Source organism: Bombus bifarius, unplaced genomic scaffold, assembly GCF_011952205.1.
Source record: "Bombus bifarius isolate JDL3187 unplaced genomic scaffold, Bbif_JDL3187 scf7180000007968, whole genome shotgun sequence".
Taxonomy (NCBI): domain Eukaryota; kingdom Metazoa; phylum Arthropoda; class Insecta; order Hymenoptera; family Apidae; genus Bombus; species Bombus bifarius.
Genome location: NW_022884354.1, coordinates 1,069,693 through 1,082,634, shown reverse-complemented (window position 1 = coordinate 1,082,634; position 12,942 = coordinate 1,069,693). Strand labels below are relative to the sequence as shown.

General features: G+C 39.8%; 2 protein-coding genes across 2 annotated transcripts; one reads left to right on the top strand and one right to left on the bottom strand.

Moving 5' to 3' along the window:
- The first annotated feature begins 9,229 nt into the window (after nucleotides 1-9,229).
- On the top strand, nucleotides 9,230-9,683 carry LOC117209996 (chymotrypsin inhibitor-like). The gene is made up of 3 exons (XM_033452525.1): nucleotides 9,230-9,314; nucleotides 9,417-9,520; nucleotides 9,597-9,683. Exons 1-3 carry the CDS (start codon nucleotides 9,263-9,265, stop codon nucleotides 9,675-9,677), a joined length of 237 nt encoding a protein of 78 aa, XP_033308416.1. The 5' UTR covers nucleotides 9,230-9,262; the 3' UTR covers nucleotides 9,678-9,683.
- A 1,839-nt stretch (nucleotides 9,684-11,522) lies between these two features.
- LOC117209990 (chymotrypsin inhibitor-like) lies at nucleotides 11,523-12,563 on the bottom strand. Its single transcript, XM_033452499.1, has 3 exons — nucleotides 12,383-12,563; nucleotides 11,933-12,051; nucleotides 11,523-11,818 (listed from the first exon to the last, which is right to left on the bottom strand). Exons 1-3 carry the CDS (start codon nucleotides 12,432-12,434, stop codon nucleotides 11,738-11,740), a joined length of 252 nt encoding a protein of 83 aa, XP_033308390.1. The 5' UTR covers nucleotides 12,435-12,563; the 3' UTR covers nucleotides 11,523-11,737.
- Nucleotides 12,564-12,942: the final 379 nt, after the last annotated feature.

The following is a 12,942-nucleotide window of genomic DNA, read 5'->3' as shown; positions in this document are numbered from 1 at the left end:
GCCGCGGTTGTGTTGGAGTTTGTCCTTCGATTAATTTTCTCCGAAGGCGGCATTAAAGCGGCGCCTGGGAGACGCGTGACGCATCGTTCATCCAGGAACCTTTAATCCGACACGCCGTGCTCGTTCTCTAATTCCGTTCGTGTCCATTGTTTCGCAAGAGTCTGCGAGCTGTCGCCACCAAATCGAAGGATTCGTGGACGCATATTGCGTACCGGATCGCCGCAGCTGCTGCGGTTTCCGGACCCGATTGCCAGTTGGCCGAATCGTTGCCAAAATTATGTTCTTCTTTTCTTCCCTACGCTATACTTTCTTGCAACACTCCCACAGCACATCTTTGATATATTCGCGTTCTAAATATTCGCGCAGCTTCGTTACTATCGTGCAAAGTTTGGAAATCTTGTTAATCTCCATATCGTGTGCATAGTTCTCGAAGACACAGATCGAATAAGAAACGTTCCTCCAAATTTATTAACGCGCTACCGTGATTCATTCGAGCAGTTGTCCCAGCAAGATATTTCAAACCAGTAAGTTATCGATCGAAGGAAATGCGTAATGAATTTTAATATACCGTTGGTCAATGTTTATACGAGTAATTAAAATTTATTAGCCGCTGATTCTACAAAAAGCTCATGAATATTGCTTTTAGCCGTTGGTTTATTCATAGATTTTTATTCACAGTTTATTCATAGACTGGTTAATTCATAGATATATTTCACTACTCGTAGAGTCTTGCTATAAATTGTAGAGAATCCATTGGTCTCGCCACTTTTTCGCGCTTTCATGATCGCGATTCTGTAAAATTCGTTCTTGAATCGCGTTTTGCATCCTTGTGATCTGTCCGTCTGCCAGCTACAAACAAGGATACATCAGCGTCCGTGGGTATTCGAACGTGTTCCCGTGGCTTGTTCCCTCGAAAAAAACGATTCAAGGGATCGTTCTCCTTTCACGAGCCTCTTCTCTTCGCTTCACGCTCGCTCCTTCGCCGACTTGGAGAAGAGGCGATGGATTATTGACCGGTACGGTAATACGACGCTAGACACGCGCACTATTGCGAAATACAACGAACCGAGCGGTCCTTGGACTCCATTCTGGATAGAAATGTTTGCGCTCCTTGGACGGTAGCTACTGCTGCTACTGGCTACTACAGCGACCCGGTGAAAGGCTGCGAAAATGTCAGATCGCGAGTCGGTGGACACGATCGACGCCGACTTCCTTGTTTAGAGATAAATCGATCGCGATTTGTGTAACTTTGGCCCAATCCTGCGCATCTCGCGTCCCAATTGTCTTAGCGTTTTCGGTGCCTTTACTTTTAATGTGCCGTATATAGCGCCTTTAGTCTTCTGTATTTCACGAATTATTACGCGTTAAGTGTAAATATTCCTCGCAATTTGCTTAGAAGGTCGTAGAAATCATATTTTTAAGAATCGCGTGATTCTTAGCTTACCACGGTCAGAGTAGGATCGCAGTAAACATGATACAAAAGTATCCAAAGCAACGGACGAACGGAGATAATGCTGCGTCAGAATATTAATGCGAGTAACAGTACACGATATTACAATGTAGTAGTCTTGTTACGAAGAATTTAATAAATCCTCGAAGCAGTTTAAAGCCTTGCGTTTACTAGATATCGATCAAACGATTACGCGGGCATTTGACACGCGTGTAAGTACCGTGCTAAAGATCCGTATCGTATTTACCATTAGCCTTGTTACAAACACGGAACACCGATAAGCGAATATAGAAACAGAGATCTGATTTTTCGGTGAGAAACTAAATCTGCAATTGTCAACATATTTTTTTCGTCGACCTACGTACGTAAATTATTTATACGACGTTGTATCTATCTTCTCGCGATTGCCTTATCTTTCCCCATTTTTTTCCATTCGAAAACAAATATTCTCTAGCTTTTTCCAATATAAGCGTCAAGATCGTAAATAACGAACCTTCTTTGGAGGATATATCGTTCCCGGTCATCGAATTAGCACCACATCAGTTTCAGTTTCCCAATTACGATACGAAGACTACAGAAAAAAGACACGACGAGTCAGATTTTTCGGATTCTTTTGGGAGGCGGGGCCACAATTTTAAAATTCGCTACGCGGATTAAACGATTTTACATTTCTGATTGCATGAGTACGTATTTTCATATACCTTGATCACTCTTCTGAACATTTCGAAACGTATCGAAGGTTCTGAGCAGCCGCTAATTCGTCGACTGTATTACACCGTATTTTCCTTCGATGCATAAAAGGCTCGCGACTGATCTGACGTCGATCCGCGTGTCCATCGGCTCGCGAGAGGCAGGTTCACGAACCTCGAAGCGGCTCAAGGATGCACGTGGTTCTCGTCGCCTGGAAATACGTGCTGGTACGCGCTCGCGCGATTGCATCGCGAGAGGATCGAGCTGCGCGAGTGCAAGCGACGGTGAACGCTTCTATTCCGATACTTTATGCCAAGTGGGACGGTTCGCCTGGCGAATTCGCACGCGAACGTACGATCGTAACTAGGTGTATCGTCCAAGGGAAGCCGAACCGACTCCTGAGAGAGAAAGGCCAACGTATCGCGAGGAAGTGTAAATGAATTGCGAGTTTTTCCGCCAATCCGTGTTTTAGTCTTTTTTATAAATCAGACATTAAGAGCAAACGCAGACCAAGCCACGTTTTTCTGAATGCGACTTTGTAGCGTTAACTTATTCCAATAAGCTGTATGTTCATTGTATAAAAGGACAAACTCGTATTTTTTAAGTTAAATCCAGATAATATAACGAAATCGTTGTACCGGATATTTTGTGCTTACGTTTGCTTCGGGTAGCGAATTAGGTACGTTTCGATTTTGCTTTATAGATCTAAATACGTTATTTGCTTTGCGGAAGACACTTTTATCGGTGATTATCTCCTAGTCTGGAAATCGACCTCCGCTTCCATAAATCACAGAACTGTTTGCAGAAACAAATTGGCTAGAAACCGTTCGAGCAGATGTAGTACGTATCTTGACGAGTTGAACCTGTTACCCGAGGCGAATTCGTCAAGCTTATGATCTCTCATTGAACGAGCAGATTGGCAATAATAAAGCAAACGAGATGGGTGGTCTCAATTTTAATTTTAGCAAAAGTCACGCTTCGGGGCTTCGTCCCGTAGAACTTGAATATAGAAGCGGTTAAGTTGAACAGTTGTTAGCGAATAATTAACGTTCCACGAGGTACGCGAATAGTCCCTCTCCCTTCTTCGTGTTCCATCGGCCGTGTACAGGTAGAATCGCGTGTCGCGAGTCGGAGAATGGCGCGTGCAACATTTTACAAACGTCTGGAAACGCGTTCAGAATTAACGAAGGAGAAACTGCACCCGTTAAGAGCGTAACTGTTTGGTGTTATTAGCCGGATCTAACGGTGCGAAGCGACGTTGAAAATATACGTCGACTGCCTCCAAGCGGAAAGAACGATCGGACTTCCGAGCCAGTAATTTTCGCACTTGGCGAACGTCTGCAGTTTTCCTCCCTGTACCTTCAAAGTATTCGGATAGTTGCTTATCTTTAACGAGATGAATCGTAATTATATAATAATCTTTTTCCTCTTTTAGAACGTTCACCGTACACCGAAAAAGATTTCGATGAACATTCGCCGAATCGATCTTAGTCCGCATCGTGAATTTCGGTACACGCGTATTACCAACAACGATTCTCTCGTCCCTCGACTCGTGTGCCGTCAGGAAAATACGACGACAGTTATCGTGGTTGCCGGACTCGCGAAAGGGGTTTTCACGTTCCCCTCGTAAAATTGTGCACATGTTTCCTTGGCAACCATAAATAGGTGCCTTGAAATTTGGCCCAGCATCGTCGCAGGTGGAGCGTTTATTCTGAACCAGCAACGAGTATAACAGCGGCTGCGTATTCTGACGAACCGTCGTTCCGATGAATACGACGGAGCAATCAAACGTGGCAGGCTGTTGGTTTTTCAGTCCCGCTGAGATCACATTTTTGTTCAGATGAAAACAATAATTGCGCAGCAGAAAAATCGTTGACACGTTCTATCATCGTTTCTTTTTCTGCAAATAAATCGTGCAAGTTATCTAATTGTTCTATGTAACTAAGAAAGAAGTCTGTTACTTACTACCCGTGTAACCAGTTTATTAATGCTGTTACTCGATAAATTACACCGCAAGAAAGTCTGGATATCTAATTGCTTGGAACGATAGTTCTAAGTAATCCACTGTAATCGTAGCCTAATGGTAAAGTTCGCGATCTCGCGGATTTTTGTCACAGCTTCGTCCTTTTCGCTCTTCGCGCAGAGAAAGAGAGCCTGTTCGTGATCTTCCTAGGATCTCTGCGAAAGAAACTAGAAAGCTTTTCCGTACGGTTGAAAGCATCCCCTTCGCAGTCCATCGTGAGAAGCGTCGAAAGGACATTCGCTGAAAGCAGAGAGACGCGAAAGGCAATCGGCAAATCTACACCCTGCATTCCCGCGCCGCCCCAGCGAGGAATCCAATTTGCCAAATGCTTTAATTCGTTCAAAGGAAACGCATGGGCCAGTATACGCGAAGCCGCCGCGTCCAAGGCTCGGCTGAAAGCGCGTCACGGATGGACACGCGAGAGAATCCCCTTGTCGATGCGGGCGCGTGCACCGGTGTTTCCCTGGCAACCGTAAACAGGCGTGCGTGATATTCTAACGGATACGGTGGCCAGGTGAGGCAACCCTTTCGCGTACACGAAATACAACCACCTCGTCTCTCATTTTTCACGGTCGCGTCGATTCGGATTAATTCGCAATGTAGCCGGTCGTATTCTCCATGCGAAAGCTTTTGAGGATACTCCGTATCGTCGGGAACGTAATCTTCTTGATCGACCGTGCTCGTCGAGGTTTTACTACATTTGCTATGTTACTTTCGCGCAGAACAAGCGCAATCTTCGTAATGGAAAGGAATCTGTCCCGCGACGACATGGACACCGTCTTCTTCTCCGGAATGGGGATTGGGGATCGATCACGAATAGGGGACGATTAAACGACGATCAGAGCAGAGTGAACGAAAAGTCGTGGAAAATGGCCATTTAGAGTATTGGGTAGAGGGTTGTCTTTTTGGCGTTCAACTAAATGTGGTTCGAGAATTTCTTCTCTACGTACCGTGCGATACAAGAGCAACGAGTAAACCGTACGTGTTTATGCAAATTTATACTTTTATTAATACGAGTAACAGATATTTGTCTCATCCTCTAAGCATCGTGGCGAGTATACTTTATTCTCAATACTTTTCGTATTTTTACATATTGCGTGTGTGTTTTTAGACGTTTTAATTTTCTGTAAATGCATAAGCATTCGCGGACTAGTAAGGAGACTATGTTTATAAACGTCGATGGAACGATCTCTTTCAAAGTAATTCTCTTGAGAAGTAATACCATGGAGATTTTTGAACTGGATTAGAGACAGATAGAATCTACAAAGTACAAACCAATCGTGGCCTTTTTTTTTGTACAATTAGTCCGGTGTCTCATCGACGATAATCGTCGCGTTTGCTCGAAGAACACTGGCAGGTAATCAAAGCGCACCGACCAGACGATAAAACGGACCCCTAACAGTTAGGTCGATTCACAGAATTCACGATAATCCTATTAGAGCGTTAACGCGAATAGACATTCGCAAACTGGAATACATTTCACAGTGTTTGAAGCGAAAGTTCGAGAAAGCTAGGAGCTTCAATGGATGATCCAAAGACAACGCGATTTTACGGCCGCGTTTTAATTGAGATATAAATCGCCGGTTCTGCGACCCGAACCACGGTCCAGTTTTATTACGGAATTTAATGGTAGCCATCTACCTAACGACCTCCGCCTCTTTCTCCGCTAAATTTTACGTTTAATTCTCCTTTGATCCGTCTAGTCTCAAGAATAGCTAATTAGTCACAGGTGGTAATCAATGATCGTTAAAAATTTTATTGGTATCAATTTTTCCTTAAGCTTCTTTCTATTTTCCTTTATCGGCTTTTGCTTCTTGTACGGAATTAACTTGTCGATATTGCACGGATTTATGTATTAATACTGTTAATGCGCGAGGTTATCTTATCGTTTATTCAAGCCTATTAAAAAAATTTATTGCTTCGTGACACAAGTCATGTAATCTGGACCACGATGTTTACATTTAGGTGTTATTTGCTCGTATCGATTATTTCGGTAGATAACGAGTTGGGTATCACGTATTTGTACATCTTTCCCTTTTGCTAATATTGGGTATTCTGAAACATTCTTTCAAATGATTCCTCTTAAAGTTCCTTTCGCTTTTAAAATCTATTTTAACGACGAATGCAACGATGTAATAGTACAGTTTGTAATATATTAGAAAATTACAAAATATTTTCCTAAAAATTACTTATGGTATTCGTAAAAGTTAAACAAGAAATAAAGCGTCGGAAAAGTTCCTGGCGACTGGCAACCAGCCTAACACAGTCGTATACCGAGTCGTATTCGATAAGGCATATACCTTTTACCGACAGTGGTAGTTAAGCGCTACATAGGACAATTAGACAACATTTTCTGATAACCAATCGTTTATTTTCTAATTCGTTATATTGTTTGTGCTCGAGCACCTGTATTCGATCATTGCATAAATTTCTACCGATTATTTATTAACTATAATATTCGTCAATCGTTTATTCGTTAATTAACGTTATGGACGAAATTCACGCGTAAAACGAAATAAAACGAAATTCGATACTTGCCATTCAGTGCTTAAGAAACGTTATACTTTTGGCGAGAAAGATGTCTGGACGCGAAATAGACGATGATCCAGTGAAAGATTTGTAACAACTTCGCTATAGAGATCTTCAATTTCCATAAATCTCATCGCGCCAGAGCCTCGTTCGTTGAGATTTTATGTGCTGCCGGTGCACTAAATTTTCGACCGTAAATGGACCGTTTGAGACAAGGATCCTTTATATCGCGAGACTAAATCTCGCAATAGAAGGAGCGCTATGAATATTTTCCAAATTTTCAACGATATATCCTTTTTCTCCTAATCTTAATCTCTTCTCCTTTATTTATCATTGGCTAATCGATCGTTGATTCAACGTGCTTAGTAGTATTAACGACTGCCCGATAAACATGCTCAATATCATTAATAATTGAGCATGCAAAGATGTTTAAATAGAGAACAGTCGTGCTTCGCTGCTAACTTGAGTCACAGTCGGTAAAATTCCAGTTTTGAGAAAATGATTTGCAATATAAATAAAAGACTAGAAGTTTGGTAAATAGAATTTGTAGGTTCAAACGATCGATAATACTAGGAAAAATCGCTAATATTCTTCCCAATAGAAATTATTATATCCCTCGTTTTCAATACGTTTTAACATCTTCTGCATGAACACACGAAGAAATAGAAAACACACGATCATCTTTCTTTATCTTCTTAATCTCGAAATCTCGTTCATCGAACACGGAACAGAATTTGGCTATATCTTGGCCGCTCCATTCCGCGGGATCGTCGATCGAGATATTCCATTCGCGTTCATGGAACCACGGGATTCATTCGGAAAAGTGTATTGTCCATAGCCTGGCTGGAGTTCCGTTTTACCCGGATGGAACATATTGAATCAACCAGCCGGAAGGAAACTCGGTTTCAGCGAAATATGGCAGGAATTTCGGTTGCCTTCGATTCACCCTCGACCGCTTCTCCTGCTGCTTCGTCTGACGATTTCGCTTCGTCCCGAGGGTCCTCGAAACACGTTTCGAGAAATTCGTGCTGATGAAACCGTTTGGATCCAGATGCAAAAAGTAAAATCCAAGTATACTGCTTAAAACTGTATCATACATGTGACGTGTTTGTGCTTCTTCGGATTCCAATCGCGTTTTATCAGTAGTTGCGCTTTGTTCCGACGTTTTGTAAACCCGGCTCGTTTCTCAAAGAACGTTCAGTCTGCTCTGAAGCCAGTCCGAAGAAAATACCATCTAAGAAGAATTGAGATATCTGGAGTATAACTATTTTTACAATATTTAGGAAACAAGCCTTTGCGTACGTTCTATTTGTTAGTCGTATTCGTAAAAATATAAATTTGGATCAACATGCCGAGTCTACTGATCGGTGTACGCGAATCCAGCGATTCGACAGTGTTTCCTCGTTGATGGAAATTGCTCATCCATTAAAACCAGTGTCTCGCGCTTTGAGAATATTCAAGATATTCGAAACGTTCAAGAAGATTTTCCTTAATCACTAATCAAAGTTATTTATCGCGAGATTGCGATTTTACGCCAAGGGAGCGGCTGAGTTGTTAAAAAGTTGTAACGAGCTGAACGAAGCAAGACTTTTCGATTGTTCCAAAGGGTAAGCAAGTTTTAATTGGACCGGCATGTTTTCACGGGCGGCCGGTTATACCTGGGGAATCGGTAATCGAGGCGATTCGAGAGCTTATTTGCCGAAGGCGTTAGTTACGCGAGAAAAGTCACGTTTGCGGGAATTCAATGCGATTGCGATTAAACGCGGCCTGTTTGCCCGTGTACACGGCGAATAGACAAGCTGCCTGCTGCACAGCCACCGACCACTGTACGCAACATTAGCCCGCCCCTGTACCCCGATAATTTACCATCCGGCCCCCTTGATAAACGCGACTGCATCAGAATGAACTTGCTTGTTATACAGTCGTTCCCGTAGTTTCCCGTTCCAGACGATATATTAACAGCCAATTAACCGTTCGACCTCTCACGCAGACGACTTATTGTCGATAACTTAATGTTCTTCCGATTTGCTCGAATGGTTCTCAACATCTTCTGACTACTCTTTGGTCCATTAATGTGATAAATTGCTTTTGAATATGGGTTGCTCGTTGGAAGGTGCAAGATCGACGATTTAATATGCTTCAAGATGGAGATGGTGGATAAGAGATTAGCAGATCGAGATGCGAATATACCGTTCCAAATAATTAGGGAACCTTTTAACGTGTTGCTTTTTATCTCATTCTCGTTGCTTGCGTCTATACATCTTTTTACATGATCCTTATGAATTTTTACTACGTTATCGTGCGAACGATAGACACGTCAATTTATCAAGCTCGTTTTACGATCTTGACAAATATTTTTTAAATTATTTTAAGTCAGATTAAGATTATTTTTCTAGATCAGTATACGTATAATCTTAAGTGATTATTTATGGAAGGCGAATCGAAAGTAAAAGCGATAAGGTAATAGTAAGCGGTTTTATCAGTTTTGAAGGATGAAGGTGTTGCTATAAATAAGCTTCTTTGAAAGATTACCTTTCATTTGGAACTACCGTCGAGGAAAGACATAAAACATGTCTCGTGTTATTGTTCTTCTCTTATTCATTGTCGTTGTTTATGTCAGCTGTAAGTATTTGACGATCAAATAGATTTCTTCCCGATTCTTTTTAGTTCTAGCAGTAGATCCCTTACAAAGAAATGTCTTAATTTCATATCATAATCGCTTAGCGATCAACGCTGGCATAATCTGTCCACCTAACCAAGTGTTCAAACTTTGTGGCACTGCGTGCGAGCCTCGATGTGGAATACCCCAACAACCAAACTGTATCAGCGTTAGTGTCTTCAAAGAAATTTCCTTATAGAGAAATTTTCTGTAACCGTGAATTAAAATTCGTTTGTTTCTTTTAGAAATGCGTGACGGATTGTCAATGCATAGATGGATACTTAAAGAATTCGCTGAACGAATGCGTCTTGCCGGACGAATGTTGAGGTCGTATAATTTATTGATTTATTAAATTATTGCCGGCCAACGAAAAAGAAGTTGTGTAACTTTCCACGAGAGAAAATAAACGATCGCCTTTCTCGATAACCTACTGTTTGACTTTACTCACCCATTCTGCTAAAATCGACTAACCTCGCGGCTGCTTTGTTTGAGAATGAACTAACATTTGCTCGATTAAGCGCAAGGTGTGTGACGCGTTATCAATGAACCTACATTATCGATGAGTCATTCGGTACGTATCAGAGACTAAAAGCAAATTAGACGTATAGACTCAATCGCGATGATTCAACCCTGTATCTTTAATTTTGGAGTGGAAATATATCGAAGGTATGAAAAGGTAGAAAATATAAAACATCTTCAGCTTGGCATTGATCAATCGATTCAAAAATTGACGTTTAATTCTTTAATTTTGTAATTGCGAAACATTTTTCTGTTTGGTCGCAGTAACGTCTGTGATTATGAATGATCGATACGATACGGTTGCTTTTTAGATATCACGTTATTGTACAAAGTATTGGTAAAGATACCTTTCGTAAAAGACTTTTATCCAGAGAAATAAAATAATAAGTGGAAATCTCTATCTACGAGCGTTAAAGAAATTAATTGACGATAAGACTGATATCCGATATATGTATAGGTGTGTAATCAAATATTTGTATGTAGCAGTTTTTGTTCTCAGTTAACATCTCGATGCTTCTGTTGACACTGAATTGCGTCAGGCAATCTTTATTTTTGACCCTTTCGTTCCTAACGTCGACTATAGTCTGTGATTATAAGTGTTTACTATAGTCGGAGCGCAGTGTTCCGATCGGCGCTAATTATAAGATTGTAGGTATCGTTTTGATTCTGGCTTCGATTACATGCTACAAATACGGCTTTTTGGGAAAAATTAAAGGAGAGGTTAAATTAATTGTAATTAAAATTAAAAATTAAAGAAGCTATTTGCAGTACAGTGACTTCCAACACTGTTGCAACACTCTTTGAAATTGATTAACTTTTTTAAAATTGGGCCAAACGGCTTGGGTTTTTTTGAGAAGTCAAGAGCATTAGTTCACTAGATGATTTATGAAAAAATTAAAAAAAAATTGCATTTGGAACAGCGAAAAAAGAAGCAAAGGTGACACTTTTCGATTTTCATTTGGGCTTGTAAAGAAAATTTAAACAATACATCGTGAACATGTCTATCATAACGTTGATGCAGAAACAGACGATAGATTTCGTTGACTAGGTAAGAGATGTAGTTTTTAGGCCGAAAGTTATGTGATTTTTCGCTATTCTTAACCTTTTACAGCTTATAGTAACGTTAACCGAGGTTTGAGGGCTAAACATTGATCGACCATGAATCAGTCAATAATTAGACTTTCGTTTAACATATTCTCAGTGAGTTCTCCGTATAACGTGTAGAGGAAGCATAAGAAAGCGTTAATAACAACATTGATAAGTATCTCAGAAATATTCCAGATTTTTTTAAGAGACGTAGAATAGTCAAAGAATTAGGTTCGTACATAAACAATTCAGCTAATCTACGTAATATAAAAAAATACATTTGTTCATGGTGTGTTAATTGTCCTCGGTAATATGAAAAGTTTAGGCTCAAATTTTAATTAATTAAATACTATTAATGAATTTGCTTGTTTCAAGACAAATATAACTCAAACGTTTGTAGTTACGATTTTACCTAATATAATAAACACAATATTCCTTCTTGAAAATTCTTTTCATTCGTCGTTTGTACTGTTTGGTTGACTTATATTTTCGAGTATAAAAATTTACCGTTGGAACTCCATTCGTGTTAAAAAGAAAAATACGGGATTAATAAAGAAGAAGAAGAAGAAGTAAATATGTTTATGTGTATTTCACTAAAAATGTAACAAAGCTTAACAAAAGTAAGCAGTACAATAATTGTAGTCGTTCAGTGGCTACCACTAACAATAAGTAATGATACAACAAATTACGCAGGAAGCATTCTACCGTGCATAATTATTGCGAGCGTTATGTTGATCTTTCGATCAGAAAAATATTTCACAGAAAAGTATTTCGTTAAAATTTAACAATTGCGAGTGAGCACACACTTGTTCTCCTTGTTCCTTACGAAACCTTGTTTACACTGGCAACCGATCACGCACATCTGTAACAGAAAATTCGTGGAATCGTCAAGACATTGATCGTTTTTTGAAGCAATCGATGATATAAATCGAAGAATTAAAATTTTATTCAAATTTATACATCACGAGACACTAACCATAGGGCAGATAGGTGATGCTGGTTTCTCACAGGTGTCCACACACGCGGATCCACAAGAATTGAATTCCTCGTTTGGACCACATTCTTGATTAACCTCTGACGCTTGAGGATATGCACCTGTAATTAATCGTTGAATGGATAGATTCGTTATTCGATAATGTTTGATAAATAATCGCGGTGTAATCGTAAAGCGAAATAATAATTAAAAACTAAAGAAAATTCTTTTAATACTTTTTTTATATATTTGAGTTACTTTATTTCTCAATTTCTATTCTTTACATTTTATATTAATTATATTATTACATTATATTAATGACACTAGTTTATTCATAATATTCATGTAAAATATAATATTATTTTTAATAAAAAAAATTAAGAAACAAAGGTAAAAGGAAAGGTAATAAGCCTCGCGTTGAACAAAAACATAACATAATTTCTGTTTACTTACTGCTGTACACAATAGCTACGACGAGTAAGAGAAGAACTGCTACACGAGTCATGGCGATTAAAGTCGTCGAAATAACGTTGAGATTTGAGACTACTGTCAATCTATGTTGCGTCTGTTACGATTGAGTTGTACTTTCTGCCGCTCGCGCTTTTATACAATCCGACGCATGACTTTCACACTCCACTCCCCCTTTTCGCTTACCGTGCTTCCAAAATTTTTTGTCGCAATCGACTCATCCTACTCTCTCGATTCATCGTTTAACTACTTCGTCATATCCAGATTAGCGATAGCTCGTGGCAATCTTTTTGTTGTTTATCGCTGCCGATATCTCGTCTATCGATGGAATATACGCGTAGCAAACAACAAACGAGGTGATGCAAATCTCCCAGTGATATTTTTTTGCGCTTAATTGCCGAATCCATACAATTGGAATCTGTGTAATCAGCTGTTTGACAAGAAAATCAAATCCTCTCGCAATTAAATTCTTGTTCCATGCAACAAGTTTTTTTTATTCTTTAAAATTTGAAACCATTTCGAAAATGTATATAGAAGACACAAGG

What these genes read in the sequence shown, in the direction of transcription:
- LOC117209996 (XM_033452525.1), top strand. Translation starts at nt 9,263, where the DNA reads ATGTCTCGTGTTATTGTTCTTCTCTTATTCATTGTCGTTGTTTATGTC. An exon ending in TGTCGTTGTTTATGTCAGCT is followed by an intron (nt 9,315 to 9,416) that starts GTAAGTATTTGA and finishes ATAATCGCTTAG; the next exon opens with CGATCAACGCTGGCATAATC. An exon ending in AACAACCAAACTGTATCAGC is followed by an intron (nt 9,521 to 9,596) that starts GTTAGTGTCTTC and finishes TGTTTCTTTTAG; the next exon opens with AAATGCGTGACGGATTGTCA.
- LOC117209990 (XM_033452499.1), bottom strand. Translation starts at nt 12,434, where the DNA reads ATGACTCGTGTAGCAGTTCTTCTCTTACTCGTCGTAGCTATTGTGTAC. An exon ending in CGTAGCTATTGTGTACAGCA is followed by an intron (nt 12,052 to 12,382) that starts GTAAGTAAACAG and finishes GATTAATTACAG; the next exon opens with GTGCATATCCTCAAGCGTCA. An exon ending in CATCACCTATCTGCCCTATG is followed by an intron (nt 11,819 to 11,932) that starts GTTAGTGTCTCG and finishes TTTCTGTTACAG; the next exon opens with ATGTGCGTGATCGGTTGCCA.